At 42.8% G+C, this 20,267-nt stretch overlaps 1 protein-coding gene across 1 annotated transcript in view; it reads left to right on the forward strand.

The window, feature by feature from the left end:
- The window catches only part of SLIT2 (slit guidance ligand 2), a 284,983-nt gene that overhangs the window by 157,560 nt on the left and 107,156 nt on the right, over nt 1-20,267 (forward strand). Inside the window, exon 5 of the mRNA XM_044294220.1 lies at nt 19,210-19,281. Coding sequence (XP_044150155.1) covers nt 19,210-19,281 — 72 coding nt within the window. The remainder of the gene's footprint in view (nt 1-19,209; nt 19,282-20,267) is intronic.

Raw genomic sequence — 20,267 nt, forward strand, 5'->3', positions numbered from 1 at the left:
CAATCAGAGCCGGGAACGCATTAATCTGTGGGGTGGTGTATGGAGAAGCTCATTAGAATCGTGCGCAGCCAAAACACATCGGAAGGGTTAAATCTAAGACAAAAAGGGCGTCTGCAGCAGGGGCGACGATGGGAGGCCTTTTATGCTCAGGAACGTTTGTAATTTTGATATAAAGATTGTTCCTGTTTCCATTGTAAGTCTATGGGTTTACTACTAGTTTCTCTGCAAGGCTGGCGACATCTGGTCCCAAGCGTTTTTGTCACCAGAACTTCCAACCTCATGAGGATAATGTAAAACCTATCACCCATCTAAAGCCTCATTCACACAGTCAGTGTTTGATCAGTGATTTCCATCAGTGATTGTGAGCCAAAACCAGGATTGGAGCCTCCACAGAGATACGTTATAAAGGACGGATCTGCACCTGCTCTGTGTTTAGAGCCGCACCTGGTTTTAGCTCAGAATCACTGATGGAAATCACTGACCAAACACTGACTGTGTGAATGAGGCATAAGTCTTAGGCACCCAAGCGTGTGCTGGCCGTGCCCTTATTGTGGCTCTAAAACAATTGAACGGGTCCGCAATTCGGAAGATACGGTGCGGAACGGAGGCACAGATTGGAAGCACGCAGAAGCACTACGGAGTGCTTCCATAGGTTTTCTGTCCGTACCACCGCACCACCAAAAAGTAGGGCATGCACTAGTTTTTTGCAGTGCAGACCATCAGATGCGGATCGCGGACCCCATTCAAGTAAATGGGTCCACTTCCGCAGACTGTGGGAACGCCGTTGGCACGGGCTTGGCCGGCACACCGTCATGTGCATGAGGCCTAAGGATGAAGACTAGAACTGAGGTTTAGAGCTCTCCAGTTGTTGTCACTACAACTCCCAGCATGCCCTGACAGCATGGGGAATTCTAGACAGTTGAGCTTATGGTCAACTGTCTGAAAATGTACCATTCATCTTCCGTGCACCTGCTGCAGAAACCACGCCATTCAGATGGATGGAACAATCCTGCTGCGTGTGAGTATACTCTAAGGCCTAATGGCATGGACGGAATTTAGATCCCTTTTCTGTCCATGGGTACGACACTCTGCACATAGAGAGCAACAGAACCACTGAAGTAGATGGTGCCACTCCAGGTGCCAACAGAATGTACAAGCTCTGGGGTTCATTTACAAAGACCAGCTTTTTTACGGTGGTCCTTGTTTCCCTTTTTTAGCAGTGGATGATTCACCTGATGTCTGCAAGGTTTGCACCTCATCATACAGCCTCCTGCTGTGGGGTCCTGTCATGAAAATCAGTGGAGTAGTTTTTTTGGTTACTGTTATGCCTAAAACTGGCGTAAATATGCCGGGGACGATGGTGAGACCCAGGCCTGGCCCCTTGCTACTTCTAATTGTTGCACAGGATTATTTTTACAAGAAAAACTGGTGTAAAAATGTAAGTAAATGGCTGTTCAGATACAGTACCAGAACAATTGGGCTGTACTAGGCCAAAAATGAGTGGGTTTTTGTATAACCCACCCATTAGAGGATGGTCCCAGTGGGTTTTGGAGTACCTTGGGCAGGGATTCTATGCCAATATTTACCAACTACAATATCGGCAAGTGCTATTCACACTAGTTTTTCTAAACAGACAGTAGAAAAATTTAGAACATTCTCTGCTTTGGTCCATATCTGATGGAATATGGACCTGGAGACTTGTCTAAACTTATATCAAAAAATGTGTAATCAATGCATCTAAGGCCTCATGCACACGACAGTTTTTTTTCACGGTCCGCAAAAACGGGGTCCGTGGGTCCGTGATCCGTGACCGTTTTTTCGTCCGTGGGTCTTCCTTGATTTTTGGAGGATCCACGGACATGGAAAAAAAGTCGTTTTGGTGTCCGCCTGGCCGTGCGGAGCCAAACGGATCCGTCCTGAATTACAATGCAAGTCAATGGGGACGGATCCGTTTGACGTTGACACAATATGGTGCCATTTCAAACGGATCCGTCCCCATTGACTTTCAATGTAAAGTCTGGAGTTCTTTTATACCATCGGATTGGAGTTTTCTCCAATCCGATGGTATATTTTAACTTGAAGCGTCCCCATCACCATGGGAACGCCTCTATGTTAGAATATACTGTCGGATATGAGCTACTTCGTGAACCTCAGATCCGACAGTATATTCTAACACAGAGGCGTTCCCATGGTGATGGGGACGCTTCAGGTTAGAATACACTACAAACTTTGTACAAGACTGCCCCCTGCTGCCTGGCAGCACCCGATCTCTTACAGGGGGATATGATAGCACAATTAACCCCTTCAGGTGCGGCACCTAAAGGGGTTAATTGTTCTATCATATTCCCCTGTAAGAGATCAGGGCTGCCAGGCAGCAGGGGGCAGACCCCCCCCCCCCTCCCCAGTTTGAATATCGTTGGTGGCACAGTGTGCGCCCACCATCGCCCCCCCCTCCCTCCCTCTATTGTATTAAATCGTTGGTGGCACAGTGTGCCAACCACCATCGGCCCCCCCCCTCCCTCTATAGCAGTAACATTGGTGGCAGTGTGCGGTCTCCCATTCCCCCCCCCCCATCATTGGTGGCAGCGGAGTTCCGATCGGAGTCCCAGTTTAATCGCTGGGGCTCCGATCGGTAACCATGGCAACCAGGACGCTACTGCAGCCCTGGTTGCCATGGTTACTTAGCAATAGTACAATTGTAGAAGATTCATACTTACCTGCTTGCTGCTGCGATGTCTGTGTCCGGCCGGGAGCTCCTCCTACTGGTAAGTGAAAGGTCTGTGCGGCGCATTGCTAAAGAACTGTCACTTACCAGTAGGAGGAGCTCCCGGCCGTTCACAGACATCGCAGCAGCAAGCAGGTAAGTATGAATCTTCTACTGTTGTACTATTGCTAAGTAACCATGGCAACCAGGGCTGCAGTAGCTTCCTGGTTGCCATGGTTACCGATCGGAGCCCCAGCGATTAAACTGGGACTCCGATCGGAACTCCGCTGCCACCAATGATGGGGGGGGAATGGGAGACCGCATACTGCCACCAATGTTGTTACTGCTATAGAGGGAGGGGGGGGCGATGGTGGTTGGCACACTGTGCCACCAACGATTTAATACAATAGAGGGAGGGAGGGGGGGCGATGGTGGGGGCACACTGTGCCACCAACGAATTATTACAATAGAGGGAGGGAGGGGGGGCGATGGTGGGCGCACACTGTGCCACCAACGATATTCAAACTGGGGAGGGGGGGGGTCTGCCCCCTGCTGCCTGGCAGCCCTGATCTCTTACAGGGGAATATGATAGTACAATTAACCCCTTTAGGTGCCGCACCTGAAGGGGTTAATTGTGCTATCATATCCCCCTGTAAGAGATCGGGTGCTGCCAGGCAGCAGGGGGCAGTCTTGTACAAAGTTTGCAGTGTATTCTAACTAGAAGCGTCCCCATCACCATGGGAACGCCTCTGTGTTAGAATATACTGTCGGAAATGAGTTTTCACGAAGTGAAAACTTAGATCAGAAAAAGCTTTTATGCAGACGGATCTTCGGATCCGTCTGTATGAAAGCAACCTACGGCCACGGATCACGGACACGGATGCCAATCTTGTGTGCATCCGTGTTCTTTCACGGACCCATTGACTTGAATGGGTCCGTGAACCGTTGTCCGTCAAAAAAATAGGACAGGTCATATTTTTTTGACGGACAGGATACACGGATCACGGCCTCGGCTGCAAAACGGTGCATTTTCCGACTTTTCCACGGACCCATTGAAAGTCAATGGGTCCGCGAAAAAAAAACGGAAAACGGCACAACGGCCACGGATGCACACAACGGTCGTGTGCATGAGGCCTAAGACTATCTGCACTCAACTTATAGTACTGGTGGTCACAGTCCACAAAGAGTCCAAAGGTAAAAATCTCCAGACCAGGGTTGGTATCTTAACAAAGTTCATGAATCTCACTATGAAGGGGGACATATTTCATTTATAAATGACGTTCTGACCTAAGAGTCCACCATGACTGATCCTCTTTAGGATGTTTTTATCCCTGCTGCAGGAAAGACATAAGCTTTTAGTGCCTCTACAGGAACGACTTAAAGGGGTTATGCCATGAGTGATGTCTACAATGAAAATCGGACATCATATAGTAGATGACATTTGTCTTTCTAAGGCTAGTTTCACACCTCTCGTGTGAATTCCGTTGCACTGTTCCAGCACACAATGCTGGGAATCGTCAGGGCACAAAGTGCAGCATGCAGCGGTTTGTGTCTGGCCTATCCTCCGCATTTTCTGCCTGAATGCAGCCGGATCTTTGCCTGACCTCATTATACTTAATAGGTCCAGCAGGCGTTCCATCGCCATCCGGCGGCGCCAGACCCGGAGAATTCTGGCAGGCTTTTCTATGCAGGAACAGCGCGCCGGAATTCACACCGCAGGTGTGAAACTAGCCTAACAAAGCTGGAACTAGTCCTGTACCTCACATGGATTCAGAAATCTCCCCATTTATTGCTCCAGTTGTTCGGCTAGATTCTCTTCAGGCTGGCAGCTCAGGGGCATGTTCTTTCTCAGGAACCATGCCCTGTCTGCTGCAGCTCAGGGAGTATGTCCTTTCTACTACAGCTCTATCCCCATAACTGTCAAACACATTTAACAGTAGATATAACTGATGGCAGTTGAAGGATGGAATTGAGCATGTGCGACCACCTAAGTAGGTGGACGCGCATCCTACTAAAGAGTAAACACCAGGACCTTAACCTTCACTGTCATGAAGTAAAGAGAATATCTCACAACTGGAGCATCTTTCTAAGGGCTCATGCACATGATCGTATTTTTTTTTCCGTGTCCGTTCCTTTTATTTTTTTTGTGGACTGTATGCGGAATCGTTCATTTCAATGGGTCCACAAAAAGAACTAAAGTTACTCCGTGTGCATTATGTTTCCTTATGCCCGTTCTGCAAGAAAATAGAACATCTCCTATTATTGTCCGCATTACAGACAAGGATAGTTCTGTTCTATTAGGGGCCGGCTGTTCTGTTCCGCAAAATCCGGAATGCACGTGGACGTCATTTGTATTTTTTGCAGATCTGTGTTATGTGGACCGCAGGTAAACTTCAAAAGTACACACTTTTCCATGCTGAATTATATTAAAACAGTATTTAATGGTGTCACAACCCCTTTAAGGTTCTCGTGCTATCTACAGACATAGTACAGAATATTGGCTAGACCCTCAGCGATTGTGTGAAAGTAGAACAAAAGTGTGTTATCTTTTCCAGAAACAGCACCACCCATGTCCATAGGCTGTGTCTGGTATTGCAGCTTAGCCCCAAATAAATTAAAGGCTGTAGATTACAGCTCAAGCCTCGGTAATTAGGAAACACACTTTTACATTGGTTGGGCCCACAGTGACCGGCACAGTTGACTAATAGATGGGACTTTACGCGTTTTAAGGTCTGCTTTCATTGTTTAAGCCGTACGAAAATCCTTTTACATTTTAATAGACTTGAATGAAAAAAAGGAAACATTTAGTTTTAAGTCCTCCATTATGGAAATAATTTCAGGAATCCATCTCGTAAAGCTTTCGTGCAGGAGGTTATTGATTTGATTTAAAGTCACCCAGAAAGCTGCGCACCTGTCACTTTTAATTGTCTCTTACTTTTATTCCGTCAAACAATTATAATGGATACAAAAGGTCTGGTAATTTAATTTTCAATGGTCTTGCCAGAACAGCAATTCCTTTTTGTTAAAACCAACCATTACATTCTTCTCTGCAAAGCAGTTTGTCCTTGCGCCTGTTCCGTAAAATTCCATCATTGGTCTGTCACCCTTTGAGAACAGCATAATATCCTTGAGGGAAGGTGGCGGCACGTCTTTGAATGGCAGCGTAGATGGAAGTGGATCCAGTGAGAGACGTTGGAATGATTGGGGGGGGGGGGGGTAGCCTGATCCATCATTGTATTGTACAAGTACTCGGAACACGTCGTCTTCCAGGAAGCCTATGTGTAACCTCATGTCCATGTGGAGCCCATGTGTCATTCGTCCAGCTGAGATATATAGCTCTGTACGTGATTTGAAATGCTTTTTTTGAAGTCTTCTCGACAGATGTTGCCCCCTCATGCGATGCGAGTGGCTGAAATCTAATGAGGACCCATACGTGAACACAATATTAAGACTGAGCGAAACATGTGGCATCACAAAGATGTTGTAAAGATCACAGGGAAGGAGCCATGGGGAATAAAGGGCTTGCAATGTGAGACACCTTTGTGATGTAGAAGGGCTTTGTACTTTCGGGATTCCTACAGGGGGAAGCCCCAACATGGTATGACATCCGGAGGCCATGTTTATGTCATTACAGCTCTCCGTCTTTGTGGTATTCCTCACCGGTTGAGCGCACTGGATTGTATCAGTCGATGGCGGGCAGCTTTCTAGTGATTAGTACTTGTCACTTACGTCTTTAGCACAGGTCATGTTTCTTTACATGGAGCTTTACATGATGTAGCACAGCAGCCGGAGATGCTGAATATAGCTCCGCTGTAAGGCAATATTCAGAAAGTAGCAGAAATTGCTCAAATAGCAACTGCCAAAGATGATGGGTAGAGATGAGCGAAGTTATGAAGAATTCGATTCGGCTGCACAAAGAAATTCCTTTCATGGGGAACGGCGATCGCACCGTCCCCTGTCATTGAACCCCTCAGATGCCGCGTTCATCGCTGATCGCGGCATCTAAAGGCTACAATTTTGGCCTTGCCATCTGTGGAAGCCACCTTGTTGTTGGTAGATGGGCATGACACAATTTTGATAAAAAAATAAGCACAAAAAGCTTCTCATTTTCATATAGTAAGTATAGCAGTGTTTACATGTATCTTTGTGCACGCTTTTACATTGCAGTCATGGTGGCGCGCACCTGAAGGTCTTTTTTATAACCCGACCTGCGTGCCCACGCTGACAAACCGGAGCAGCAGTCCTCGATTCCCCTAATCACAGATCTGCTCTACTAACCCCTCCAATGGCTGCGCTGTACCCATCCTCCTCACTGTGACAACAAGTGATCATGTAGTGAATCATTTTCTCCCCAACATGGCGGATGCTTCCCCGCACCCTTACAAATGTGTGAATGACATGACTGATTTACTGTAGTGTCTCATGCTTTCAGGGGTCGTCCATTTTCCACTGTCGTCTCCGGCCTTTTTATTGTGGGGACATCATTGTCATTTAGCTGTTATTTCCATTACACACAGATGCCCCTGACGTGACAAGTACAGTATGGCTCTTCTTATTCCTAGACGTGGTTAAGTTGTGCAGATCCACATGTCTGATAACGTAGGCAGTCTGATAATCCGGCATATCTTTCACTCACATTATGGGTTATTTTTTAAGCTACTCTTCCTTTACACGTGTGATCTATACATTTACTATACAGCTTCAAAATAGGGACTACACACACTTGTCAATTCCCCCGGGAATGTCTGAAAGATTTCCAGAGAAGGGCGAGATCTTCCGGACTTCTGGAAGAGTTGGCAAATCTCCCAGGCACAGCATGGAGAGCCGCTTACTTCCAAAAAGTAGCCCTCCATGTACTATAAATGAACGAGATGCAGGAAATTAGATGCATCCCTGGCACCCAAAGTACATTGGGGGGAGATGACATACAAAATGGGAGGAGCTCTGTATAAATGGGTGGGGCAACACATACAATGGGCGGTGCTTCTACAAAAGTAGCGCATCAACATCGTCCCTTTCTTCGTCCCTCTAAGGCCAGACCTACAAACCACCCCGCTCCGGTTCCCGCCCCGGACTTTGCGGCATGCAGTCAGTACCCGGAGGCCTCCCCCATCTAAATTTTCTGGGACTGTCTCTGAAAATTAGAGACATCCTGACTGTTGGAAACTATGTGCCAAGTTTGTGACACAGCCTGACAGTTTTCCCCTTTCCCCACATATTGTGTCTAAGGCCTCATGCACATGACCGCTATGCCGTGTTGCGGACCGTAAACCGTGGGTCCCAAAACAGGGGCACCGGCCCTGTGCACGCCGCATAGCGGTGCAGACCCATTGACTTCAGGACATATTCTTTTGCAGCGTGGTGGCAAAGACCGGAAGCCCACGGAAGGGTTTACGCATTGGTTCCATGGGCTTTCAGGTCTATGCCTCCGCGCCCGCAAAAATATGTCCTATATTTTACCGAATCTTGCAGATAGCGTAGCGATTGAAGTCCATGGGTCCACTCTGCAATGAGCAGTGCATACGGCCGATACTCATGTTTTGTAGACTCGCAGTTTGCGGTCCGCAACACAGGAACAGTGGCCCCACTGTCATGTGCATGAGGCTTAAAGGGAACCTGTCACCCAAAAATCGCCTATTAAGCTGTTTACAGTACCTTATAGTGCTGTATAGTCGTTTCCTGATGCACTTTTTGTTAGTTTTGCAGCATGTATGCTCAGTCAGAAATCGATGTTATATTCAGCTGCTGCCCCGTGCTTCAAGTCAGGCTTGAAGTCACGGGGGCAGCGGCCTCGGCGTCTTACATGGCCCTCTCCCCGCCCCCTGCCTCTGTGACTGACAGCCGAAATCCGATTCCGGGACCGCGCTCAACGGCCGCATGCGCAGTAAAGGGCGGCAGGAGTGCGGTCCCGGCTGCCGCGCGTACTACGCGCCGTCTTACTTTCGCCGCACTGCGCATGCGCCCGACATCCTGTATCAAACGCGCCCGCGCCCGGCATCCGGGCGCGGGCGCGTTTGATACAGGATGTCGGGCGCATGCGCAGTGCGGCGAAAGTAAGACGGCGCGTAGTACGCGCGGCAGCCGGGACCGCACTCCTGCCGCCCTTTACTGCGCATGCGGCCGTTGAGCGCGGTCCCGGAATCGGATTTCGGCTGTCAGTCACAGAGGCAGGGGGCGGGGAGAGGGCCATGTAAGACGCCGAGGCCGCTGCCCCCGTGACTTCAAGCCTGACTTGAAGCACGGGTCAGCAGCTGAATATAACATCGATTTCTGACTGAGCATACATGCTGCAAAACTAACAAAAAGTGCATCAGGAAACGACTATACAGCACTATAAGGTACTGTAAACAGCTTAATAGGCGATTTTTGGGTGACAGGTTCCCTTTAAACTGGATCATCTGCCAAACTGTTTTCTTTTTATATGGCTGCTTCCTTACTTTTGAGATGTGATGAACAGAACACATGTGAGTTTTGCTCTGCAAGCGATATGTCGCCATGGAGCAAGAGCCTATTATATATATTATACTAGTGCTACAATGTCCCAGACTAATGGCATCATAGGGATATTTGAGCCAATCAGCTTCCAGATCCCATTTTCAAGTTACCATTTTGAAAATGAAAGAAGCAATCTGATTGGTCAGGCAATTTCCTTTATTAGCCCTTTGTAGCCATTCTGATAACTCTCCCCCGCCGTACTGATTGCCCTTTGTCATGTCTTATGCACACATAATGTGGAGGACTGACCAAAATTAGTCCATGGCAAAATGTAGAGAAGATGCCCATTGCAACCAATCAGACTGTTTCTTTCATTTTCAAAAGGTCCTCTGAAAAATAAGAGCTGGAATCTGATTGGTTGCTATGGGCATCTTGCCTACATTTTGCCATGCACTAATTTTGGTCAATCCCCTGCATTATGGGTATGTAAGACATGACAAAGGGCAATCAGTACAGCGGGGGAAAGTTATCAGAATGGCTACAGCAAAATAATAATGGAAATTACCTGACCAATCACACAGCTTCTTTCATGTTCAAACGGTCCTCTGAAAAATGAGAGCTGCAACCCGATTGGTTGCTATGGGCAACCCTTTCAACCGTCATTTTTGCACTAGTTTTTATACATTTCTCCCATTATGTGAGGTATATTATATCTGATCATTTGTTTATTTCAGCAAATGAAGGGTTATATTGGGAACAGATGTCATACACAGGCTTTAGTGCTGGGGAATTTAGAAAAGATGGTGGGCGGGGCGGGGGCCATCTTGTGAGCGCTCCCTTCTTCTTATTATATAAGGCAGCCAGAAGTTGCGGGCGTATTCCAATAATGACATCAGTACAAAGCGCATTTTGTCCACATCTAATTTTATGCGGTGCACTTGTAACAAATTGATTTAAGTGCACTTTTGGAAAGAGAGAGGGCAGGACAGAATTGATTTTGTGGTCAATGAATTGACTTCCATGACGAGACTGAGGATTGAGAGTTTTTTTTATGCTAACGAGCAAACATAATCTTATTCAGATGGGGATGATTGATGTCTTTTTACCCTAATGTACTGCGTATACAGTATTACGCCGCTCCGTGATTCCCATTTGCATTTGAAATAGAATATATGACCCTTTTATGATGATTGCCTGTAGCATATGGTTAAAGCATAGGGTTATGGTTGAGATGTAGCAGAGCTGAAGTCGTCACTTATCTCTTTGGGCTATATGAGATGACATTTACAGAGTTAAGATAATGCAGTAAGTAATGGCGTAGATCCACCTGCAGTCCTAGATGTAGCAGAGTCCAGTTTTTGCTACAGTACATCTGCTTTCTGTCCTCTCATGCACAAACTATGCAGAGTTAGCTGGCAATCCTGTTCTGCTGCATCTGTATCTCAATGAAGGGATGTGAGTGATCCTGTACAGTATACATACAATCTACCAATATTACCCTGACTCTGCAGTCTATACGGTAAAGTCACGTAATTCAATGAAAATAACCGGATTTAGGTCATGCATTAAATGGTACGGGAATAAATCAATGGGGTATTTGATTCTATAAGCCGTCTCTTTGTGTCGTCCATTGTTCTCCCCGTATTGGTAAAACATCTGCTTAGAAGCTGTACAGTGACATTTTAATCAGATTCTCCCATGCATAGAGCGCCGAGCTGCGGAAATAGACATGTTTGTCTGTGATATCCGAGAATAGTATTGTTGATCCATGTCACCGGGTGGAATGAAAGGTTTTTCTGTACTGTCAGATTCAATTAACTTTCAGTTTATAAAAAGGTTACATGCATAGTACAGAATGGAACAATTCTCTGGAATCTATTACTAGCCTCTGAAATAGCAAAGAGTACTACAGGAGATTAGATAGATAGATATTAGATAGATAGATATGAGATAGATATTAGATAGATACATAAGAGATAGATATTAGATAGATAGATATGAGATAGATATTAGATAGATACATAAGAGATAGATAGATAAGAGATAGATATTAGATAGATAGATAAGAGATAGATATTAGATAGATAGATATGAGATAGATATTAGATAGATTGATATGAGATAGATAGATAGATAGATAGATAAGAGATATATATTAGATAGATAGATATGAGATAGATATTAGATAGATACATAAGAGATAGATATTAGATAGATAGATATGAGATAGATATTAGATAGATAGATATTAGATAGATAGATAAGAGATAGATATTAGATAGATAGATAAGAGATAGATATTAGATAGATAGATATGAGATAGATATTAGATAGATTGATATGAGATAGATAGATAGATAGATAAGAGATATATATTAGATAGATAGATATGAGATAGATATTAGATAGATAGATAAGAGATAGATATTAGATAGATAGATATGAGATAGATATTAGATAGATAGATATGAGATAGATATTAGATAGATAGATAAGAGATAGACATTAGATAGATAGATAAGAGATAGACATTAGATAGATAGATAAGAGATAGATATTAGATAGATAGATATGAGATAGATATTAGATAGATAGATAAGAGATAGACATTAGATAGATAGATAAGAGATAGATATTAGATAGATAGATATGAGATAGATATTAGATAGATAGATAAGAGATAGATATTAGATAGATAGATATGAGATAGATATTAGATAGATAGATATGAGATAGATAGATATATAGATAGATAGATACTGTAGATAAATAAATACCGTAGACAGATGATAGGTAGATACACAGGACAAAGATTAAAAGAGAGACATACATATACATAAATAGATAGATATATAATGTGGATAGATAGGAAATAGATTAAAATATAAGAGATAGATAGATAGATTCCAAAGTCAGCAGCACTGTCGGTGTAGTAGTGAATGGAGTGCCAGCTGTTTAGATGGGACCCACCGAATACCAGTTAGAAAATAAAAAGAAGCAGCAGCACATCCAATTTCAGTGAATAAAGTAGTGTAATGGCTTTCTTTTCTAGATAGATAGATAGATAGTTGCATACATGATCGATAGATAGATAGATAGATAGATAGATAGATAGATATGAGAGAGATAGATAGGAGATAGATAGATACATATGTGGGTGAATAAACCACATGTGTTTTTTTTTATCTTAATGGTGTGCTGCTGGCTTCTTCCTTCTTATTGAATGGGACCTTGGTGCTGGTTCATATTGGCCGGATTTTGCACCCAACCGATTAGTGTTCTGCGTCTTCATCTTCCTTTTTTTTTTTTTTTAGATAGATAGATACAGAGCCGCTACAGACTGAGCACCCACAGCCTGGCCATCGAATCCGGACAGCATTGACAGAGCTACATGCCTAGAGAAAGCAGACTGTGCCATCAGTGCCACCTGGAGTAGGTGGAGGATGAGGCCCACTTCCTGATATACTGTCCCAAATACTCAGCAGTGAGGGACATCCACTTTAGGAGACTCTCTGATCTACTCCCAGACTTCAGCTCTATGGAGGAGGAAGAGAACAGTGTGGACATAGCAGCACAATAAATCAGTGCCTGCCACAGACTGAGAGGAGCCTGATATGCCATGGACTCCGATACCCTGACCCGGGGTGTGTCCGCACCCCTTACCCCCCTGTCATGATATGCCACGAACTCCTATACACTGACCCCGGGTGTGTCCCCATTCCTCAACCCCCTATTTCCCACATGCTTTGGCAATACTAATGTTTATTAGACCTGCCAATAAAGCTTGATTGATTGACAGATAGATACAGAGATAAATCAATATCAGATAGATAGATAGATAGATGCAGATTGATATAGACAGATAGATACAGATTGATAGATAGATAGATAGATAGATAGATAGATAGATAGATAGATAGATTACTATACCCAGACTTGTCAAAGTGGGAATCTGGTCCAACAGAAATATTCTACCTAGAATTCTGCAAACACCTTCTCCAGGTCCATCGGAGGACCTCTAACAGTGCCTGTCCAGAAGAGCTGGGCAGATTCCCACTATACCTTGATGTCCAGAAGAGGGCGCTGTCATTCAAAGCCCATCTGCATAGCAACAAACCCAGCTCCTACCATCACAAAGCCTTGCTGCACCAAAAAGCCCCAGAAAAACTAAGCACCCCAGAAAAAGTCACCCAAACCCAGCCTGACCAAGCCACCAACCAATATAGACTGACAGACTGACTGAGGACCATACAAAAGAGCGAAAAAGAGTATATCGGCACCTGGAGGAAACACATAAAAACATCATAGAGTGTACACACAGTATACAACGGCCTGCAGGGGAGCACAAACTGCCCCATATCTTGAGAAACTCCCCAACCCCAGAGACTGACAGATCCTGAGCACTTACAGACTGAGCACCCACAGCCTGATCTTCAAATCTGGGCAGCACCGACAGAGGTACAAACCCAGGGAGAGAAGACTGTGCCAGCAGTGCTACAAGGAGGCCGTGGAGGATGATGCTCATTTCCTGCTGTGGTACCCCAAATACTCAGCAGTGAGGGATTCTCACTTCAGGAGACTGTCTGATCTCTGCCCAGACTTCACCTCCATGAAGGAGGAAGAGAGACTCTCCATATTGCTAGGAGAGGAAGAGAACCTTATCCTCCAAACTTACCCTAGATCCCCACCCTGGATGTGTCCCCATCCCCCAACCCTACTCAATTATTTCCCACTTTCTTTGGCAATGCTAAATTGTATTTAGTCCTGCCAATAAAAGAAGATAGATGATAGTTAATAGATAGATAGATACAGTGCGGAACTAATGCAGAATATCTATCTGTCTATCTATCGATCTATCTCATATCTACAGTCATGTGAAAAAATTAGGACACCCTTTGAAAGCATGTGGTTTTTTGTAACATTTTTAATAAAAGGTTATTTCATCTCCGTTTCAACAATACAGAGAGATTAAAGTAATCCAACTAAACAAAGAAAACTGAAGAAAAGTCTTTTCAAGATCTTCTGTAAATGTCATTCTACTAAAATGCCTATTCTAACTGAGGAAAAAGATAGGACACCCTCACATGTATTCCCTCTTAAATTGGCTCAGATCTCACACAGGTATATCACACCAGGTGCACATAATTAGTAGATCGTTACTCTGCATGTTGAATGAGGCTTGCCCTATTTAAACCTCAGAGATTTAGTTTGGTGTGCTCCTGACTGTTGAAGTGAGAGTGAGCACCATGGTGAGAGCAAAAGAGCTGTCAGAGGACTTCAGAAAAAAGATTGTAGCAGCCTATGAGTCTGGGAAGGGATTTAAAAAGATCTCAAAAGATTTTGAAATCAGCCATTCCACTGTCCGGAAGATAGTCTACAAGTGGTGGGCTTTCAAAACAACTGCCAACATGCCCAGGACTGGTCGCCCCAGCAAGTTCACCCCAAGAGCAGACCGCAAGATGCTAAAAGAGGTCTCCAAAAACCCTAAAGTGTCATCTCGAGAACTACAGCAGGCTCTGGCTACTGTTGATGTAGAAGTACATGCCTCTACAATCAGAAAGAGACTGTACAAGTTTAACTTGCATGGGAGGTGTGCAAGGAGGAAACCTTTGCTTTCCAAGAGAAACATCAAGGCCAGACTGACATTTGCCAGAGATAAAGTTGACAAAGACCAGGACTTCTGGAATAATGTTCTTTGGACAGATGAGTCCAAAATTGAATTATTTGGACACAACAGCAGAGGACATGTTTGGCGTAAACCAAACACAGCATTCCAAGAAAAGAACCTCATACCAACTGTGAAGCATGGAGGTGGAAGTGTCATGGTTTGGGGCTGCTTTGCTGCAGCAGGACCTGGTCAGCTCACCATCATAGAATCCACGATGAATTCTACTGTGTATCAGAAGGTGCTTGAAGAACATGTGAGACCATCAGTTAGAAAATTAAAGCTGAAGCGGAACTGGACCATGCAACATGACAATGACCCAAAACATACTAGTAAATCAACCAAAGATTGGCTGAAAAAGAAGAAATGGAGAGTCCTGGAATGGCCAAGTCAAAGTCCAGATTTGAATCCCATTGAGATGCTGTGGGGTGACTTGAAAAGGGCTGTACGTGCAAGAAACCCCTCAAACATCTCACAGCTGAAAAAGTTCTGCATTGAGGAGTGGGGTAAAATTTCCTCAGACCGATGTCGAAGACTGGTAGATGGCTACAAGAACCGTCTCACTGCAGTTATTTCAGCCAAAGGAGGTAACACTCGCTATTAGGGGCAAGGGTGTCCTATCTTTTTCCTCAGTTAGAATAGGCATTTTTGTAGAATGACATTTACAGAAGATCTTGAAAAGACTTTTCTTCAGTTTTCTTTGTTTAGTCGGATTACTTTAATCTCTCTGTATTGTTGAAACGGAGATGAAATAACCTTTTATTAAAAATGTTACAAAAAACCACATGCTTTCAAAGGGTGTCCTAATTTTTTCACATGACTGTATCTATCTTTATATCTATCTCCTATGTATCTATTATCTATCTATCTTCTATCTATTATCGATCTTTCTTTATAAGTACTAATTAGTATAGAATTTTATTAATTTATAATTTTAGACCTGCCAATAAAGCTTTATTGATAGATAGATCGATAGATACAGAGATAGATCGATAGATACAGAGATAGATAGATAGACAGTCTATAAATGGATTTCCATGATCAGCGGGTAGATATTATCCGTTGATTACATACTGCATTGCGCACAGGATTTTCCGGACCCTGGACTAGAGGGGGCGCTATATTATTCCATGCTGAATGACATGTAGGTGAGTTTACCATTCATTCCAGCAGTTTTCTATGCCTCCTGTATCGCCGCCCGCTGTCTGGTATCTTCCGGTTTCATTCCATCCGCATTATTATAAATTACAGATGTCGTTTTTATCCCGTCCTCGCTCTTTTACGGTACTGCATATTAAATCATATACAGGACGGCTCTTATGTTTTCCCCACCTCCGACATTGAGGAAATCATATGATTTTCCGTAAATGGTAGGGTGGGGGGTCATCAATCTTGCCACTTTATTTCTGCAGACCCCTTCTTTCTGATAAGAGGGCGGCATCAGTGTCTCTTCCCAGTAGTAGATCAGCAGTTTACCCTGCCCCCGCCTTCCCAAAAGAGATGGGGACACATTAGTCATTACGCATTAGTCAGTGCTTTTGCCATAAGCGGATGGCAGGGGAGATTTATGATGTCACTCTCAGACTTTTAGGAAGGTTAAACCATAGACGAGGGAATAAAATTACCAGTAATTAAATTTGCAGGCGGGTTGCCATCCCCAATGGATTTATTGCTCCTCTGGGGTGGACGGTGCGTCCCCTGGGAACACAACAGCAAACACACAGAAGACTCGTCCTGCGCCGTCTTATTTTTGTCTTCTCCATAATGAAGCTTCTTTTTGAGAACGCTGAAGCAGCATTTAAAGGGAAGTCATAAAGGGATCTAGAAATACAATGGCATTACCGCAAGGACATTATTGTAATGACTTGATGCAATGGCTTAGAATAATAGCCACCGGCCTTTATTGTCTGACGGCTCTAGGCACGATGTCTCTCTTATTCCAGGACAGTAGTGCGCTACGTAATATCCCTCACCATATGGCGGCGCACCTATTATACACTGCAGCACGTCGCACGGCTGCTTCATAGGAATTAATTAGCAGGGGAGGACGGCAGCGACATAATCTGTGAAATCTGTGCCCTGTATTGAGACTTTATGCTATCTATCTATTATCTATATATGTCTATATCTATCTATCTCATTTCTATCTATCCATCTATCTATTATCAATCAATCAAGCTTTATTGGCAGGTCTATTAAACATTAGTATTGCCAAAGCTATGGGAAATAGGGGGTTGAGGAATGGGGACACACCCGGGGTCGGTGTATAGGAGTCCATGGCATATCATGACAGGGGGGTAAGGGGTGCGGACACGCCCCGGGTCAGGGTATCGGAGTCCATGGCATATCAGGCTCCTCTCAGTCTGGGCAGGCACTGATATATTGTGCTGCTATGTCCACACTGTTCTCTTCCTCCTCCATGGAGCTGAAGTCTGGGCAGAGATCAGAGAGTCTCCTAAAGTGGATGTCCCTCACTGCTGAGTATTTGGGACAGTGTATCTATTATCTATATATGTCATATCTATCTATCTCATTTCTATCTATCTATCTTGTATCTATCTATCTATCTATCTGTCTATCTATCTATCTATCTATCTATCTATCTATCTATCTACCTATCTTATATCTATCTACCGGTATCTATTTATCTCATATCTATTTATCTATCCATCTATCTACTTGTGTATCTATCTATCTATCTATCTAATTTCTATCTGTCTATCTCATATCTATCTATTTATTTCATATCTATCTATTTATCTATCTATCTAATTTCTATCTGTCTATCTCATATCTATCTATTTATCTCATATATATCTATTTATCTATCCATCTATCTACTTGTGTATCTATCTATCTATCTATCTATCTATCTAATTTCTATCTGTCTATCTCATATCTATCTATTTATTTCATATCTATCTATTTATCTATCTATCTAATTTCTATCTGTCTATCTCATATCTATCTATTTATCTCATATATATCTATTTATCTATCCATCTATCTACTTATGTATCTATCTATCTATCTATCTATCTATCATCTATCTATGTCTATATCTATCTATCTATCTATCTATCTATCTATCGCCTATCTATGTCTGTCTACCTACCTACATACGTACCTACCTACCTTTGTGCAGCATAGTAGCTCAGTGGTTAGCACTGGTGCCTTGCGGAGCTGGGGTCCTAGGTTAGAATCCGACCAAGGACAACATCTACATGGAGTTTGTACGTTCTCCCCGTGTTTGTGTGCGTTTCCTCCGGGTTCTCCGGTTCCTCCCACACTCCAAAGACAGTATGTATGGGGAACTGAGATTGTGAGCCCCACTGGGGACAGTGTGATGTCTGTAAAGTGCTGCCGAATATCTCAGCGCTATAGAAGTGTGTACAACCACCACACATCTTACACACAGTATATACCCTATATATTATACACAGTTCCCAGTTCTTGCTATTATGCAATGGAAACTCCTGCCATAACTTCTGGTATTTCTATGATTCTGAGTTGTTCCGATGTTTGGATTTCTGTCCAGATATAACATAGTATAGTCCATAACCCGAATGTCTTACACATCTGTGCAACAGCACTTGGTGTAACAATTAACATATGGCCAGCGACACGGAGTATCAGGGGTAGAGATTGCTCATAACTTTCTTTTTGTGCTTCTGATTAACATTTGCATAGTGTTATGGTTAGCCTGTATATTAATCAGTGCTCCGCTAATGTATACTACACTTTTATTTAAGGGACATATAAATCAAAGTGACATTCAGAGTGCTGAAGGTCATTATTGCCTTTACTTATGAGATTGACTGTCAGCCTAGCACAGCCCGCTTACAGCTACAGAATGGCTCAGGGAAAACAGCATAAAATCTTGTAAAAGTCATGTAAAATAAAATGAAAAAAACAAAACATATATATATATTTATTTTTTTTATAATTTTTCTAGTTAATTATATTTATAGATGCAAATATATTTTTAACGTATGTATATTTTTATTGTATTAAACATACTTTTCAGCAATATATAAACCCTAGTCATTTCTTTTATTATTTATTCTCTAGCCTGTCTGGAAGCATAAGTATATATTATGTAAACGGAAAGTTCAATTTGGCGAAATTACTTTTAATATATCTTCTATGTACCGTATCAATAATTTTATTTTTAGATCCAACCTCTGTAATTATTTATGCACGCTATTTTACGACTGCGTTTTTGATATTTTATTTAAAGATTTTATATAAAGATTACTTTCTGAAAACAATACTATAATGATTTGTCAGAACGTATGATTTTTTTTTCTGAAATTGATACATCTAGCTTGACCATTTATTTTTTATTTTTAACTTTTCCAGGTTCTGTTTCAATAGTTTTTTTTTTTATCTTTTTCTTTTTCAGTGACCTCAGTGAGAACCAGATCCAAGCAATCCCCAGAAAAGCATTTCGTGGTGCGGTAGATATTAAAAATCTGTAAGTATTTTCCTGTGGAGCCGTATCATTTGGCCTTTATGACATTTTGTAATGCAGCACATACCTTAACCCCACAAAATTGTAATGTTTTATGACATTCAAACTGTATTTTGACCTGTTTGATAAATGCAAACCAGCAGAAGACTTACACAGGAAATCATTCCTGCATGTAAAATTTGGAGCATGCGATTCCAGTCCTTGCTGTCCTGTTTTTCATAAGCATTTTTAAGAGATACCATAAACATTTTAACTCTTTGTAAGATAAATTCAAGCATTTAATTTCCCTGCAGCTAAACCAGTGGCCGCTTATTTTCATCGTTATACCGGGAGATGTTTATGGGGTCTTGTGTAAAAGTTTTTCCCCTTTTACAAACCTGAACATATAGAGTGGAATTATGAGCACTGTAAATCTATTTTTGCTGTATTTTAGTATAGATATTTTTTATTATATTAAATTAATCTTTATTATTTTTGCAGATACTGTGGAAGCAAAAAAGAATTCTTGCCATATATACTGTATATGGAATTTTATATTTCAGGTTCTAAATGTTTTGCATTATTAAAATCTAGAAATCACTGTCATGCCGCCCAATTAGGATTACCACCTTTCCCAGCAAAAAAATACTGGCCGAGTTTACATGGTGAAAAGGGGGCTTAACTTTACACGGGGTGCTACAACAATGGTTTCTGCATACTTTGCATTTTGCACCATTTGTTGCAAACTATTTTTTCCTATGTTTTAAAAATAAAATGCATTTTAGTCTCTGTTTTATGCATCTTTACATTATACTGTGTGCCCACAGTATAATGCCGCCATTCTATAGTGCCCCCATAAGTGCCCCACAACACAGTATAATGCCCCCTTATATGCACCCATTCTATAGTGCCCCACAACACAGTATAATGCCCCCTTATATGCTACCACACACTATAATGCCTCCTTAGATGCCTTGCACAGTATAGGTCCCCTGTATATACGTATATGC

The sequence above is a fragment of the Bufo gargarizans genome, chromosome 1 (genome assembly GCF_014858855.1).
Source record: "Bufo gargarizans isolate SCDJY-AF-19 chromosome 1, ASM1485885v1, whole genome shotgun sequence".
In the NCBI taxonomy this organism is placed as follows: Eukaryota; Metazoa; Chordata; class Amphibia; order Anura; family Bufonidae; genus Bufo; species Bufo gargarizans.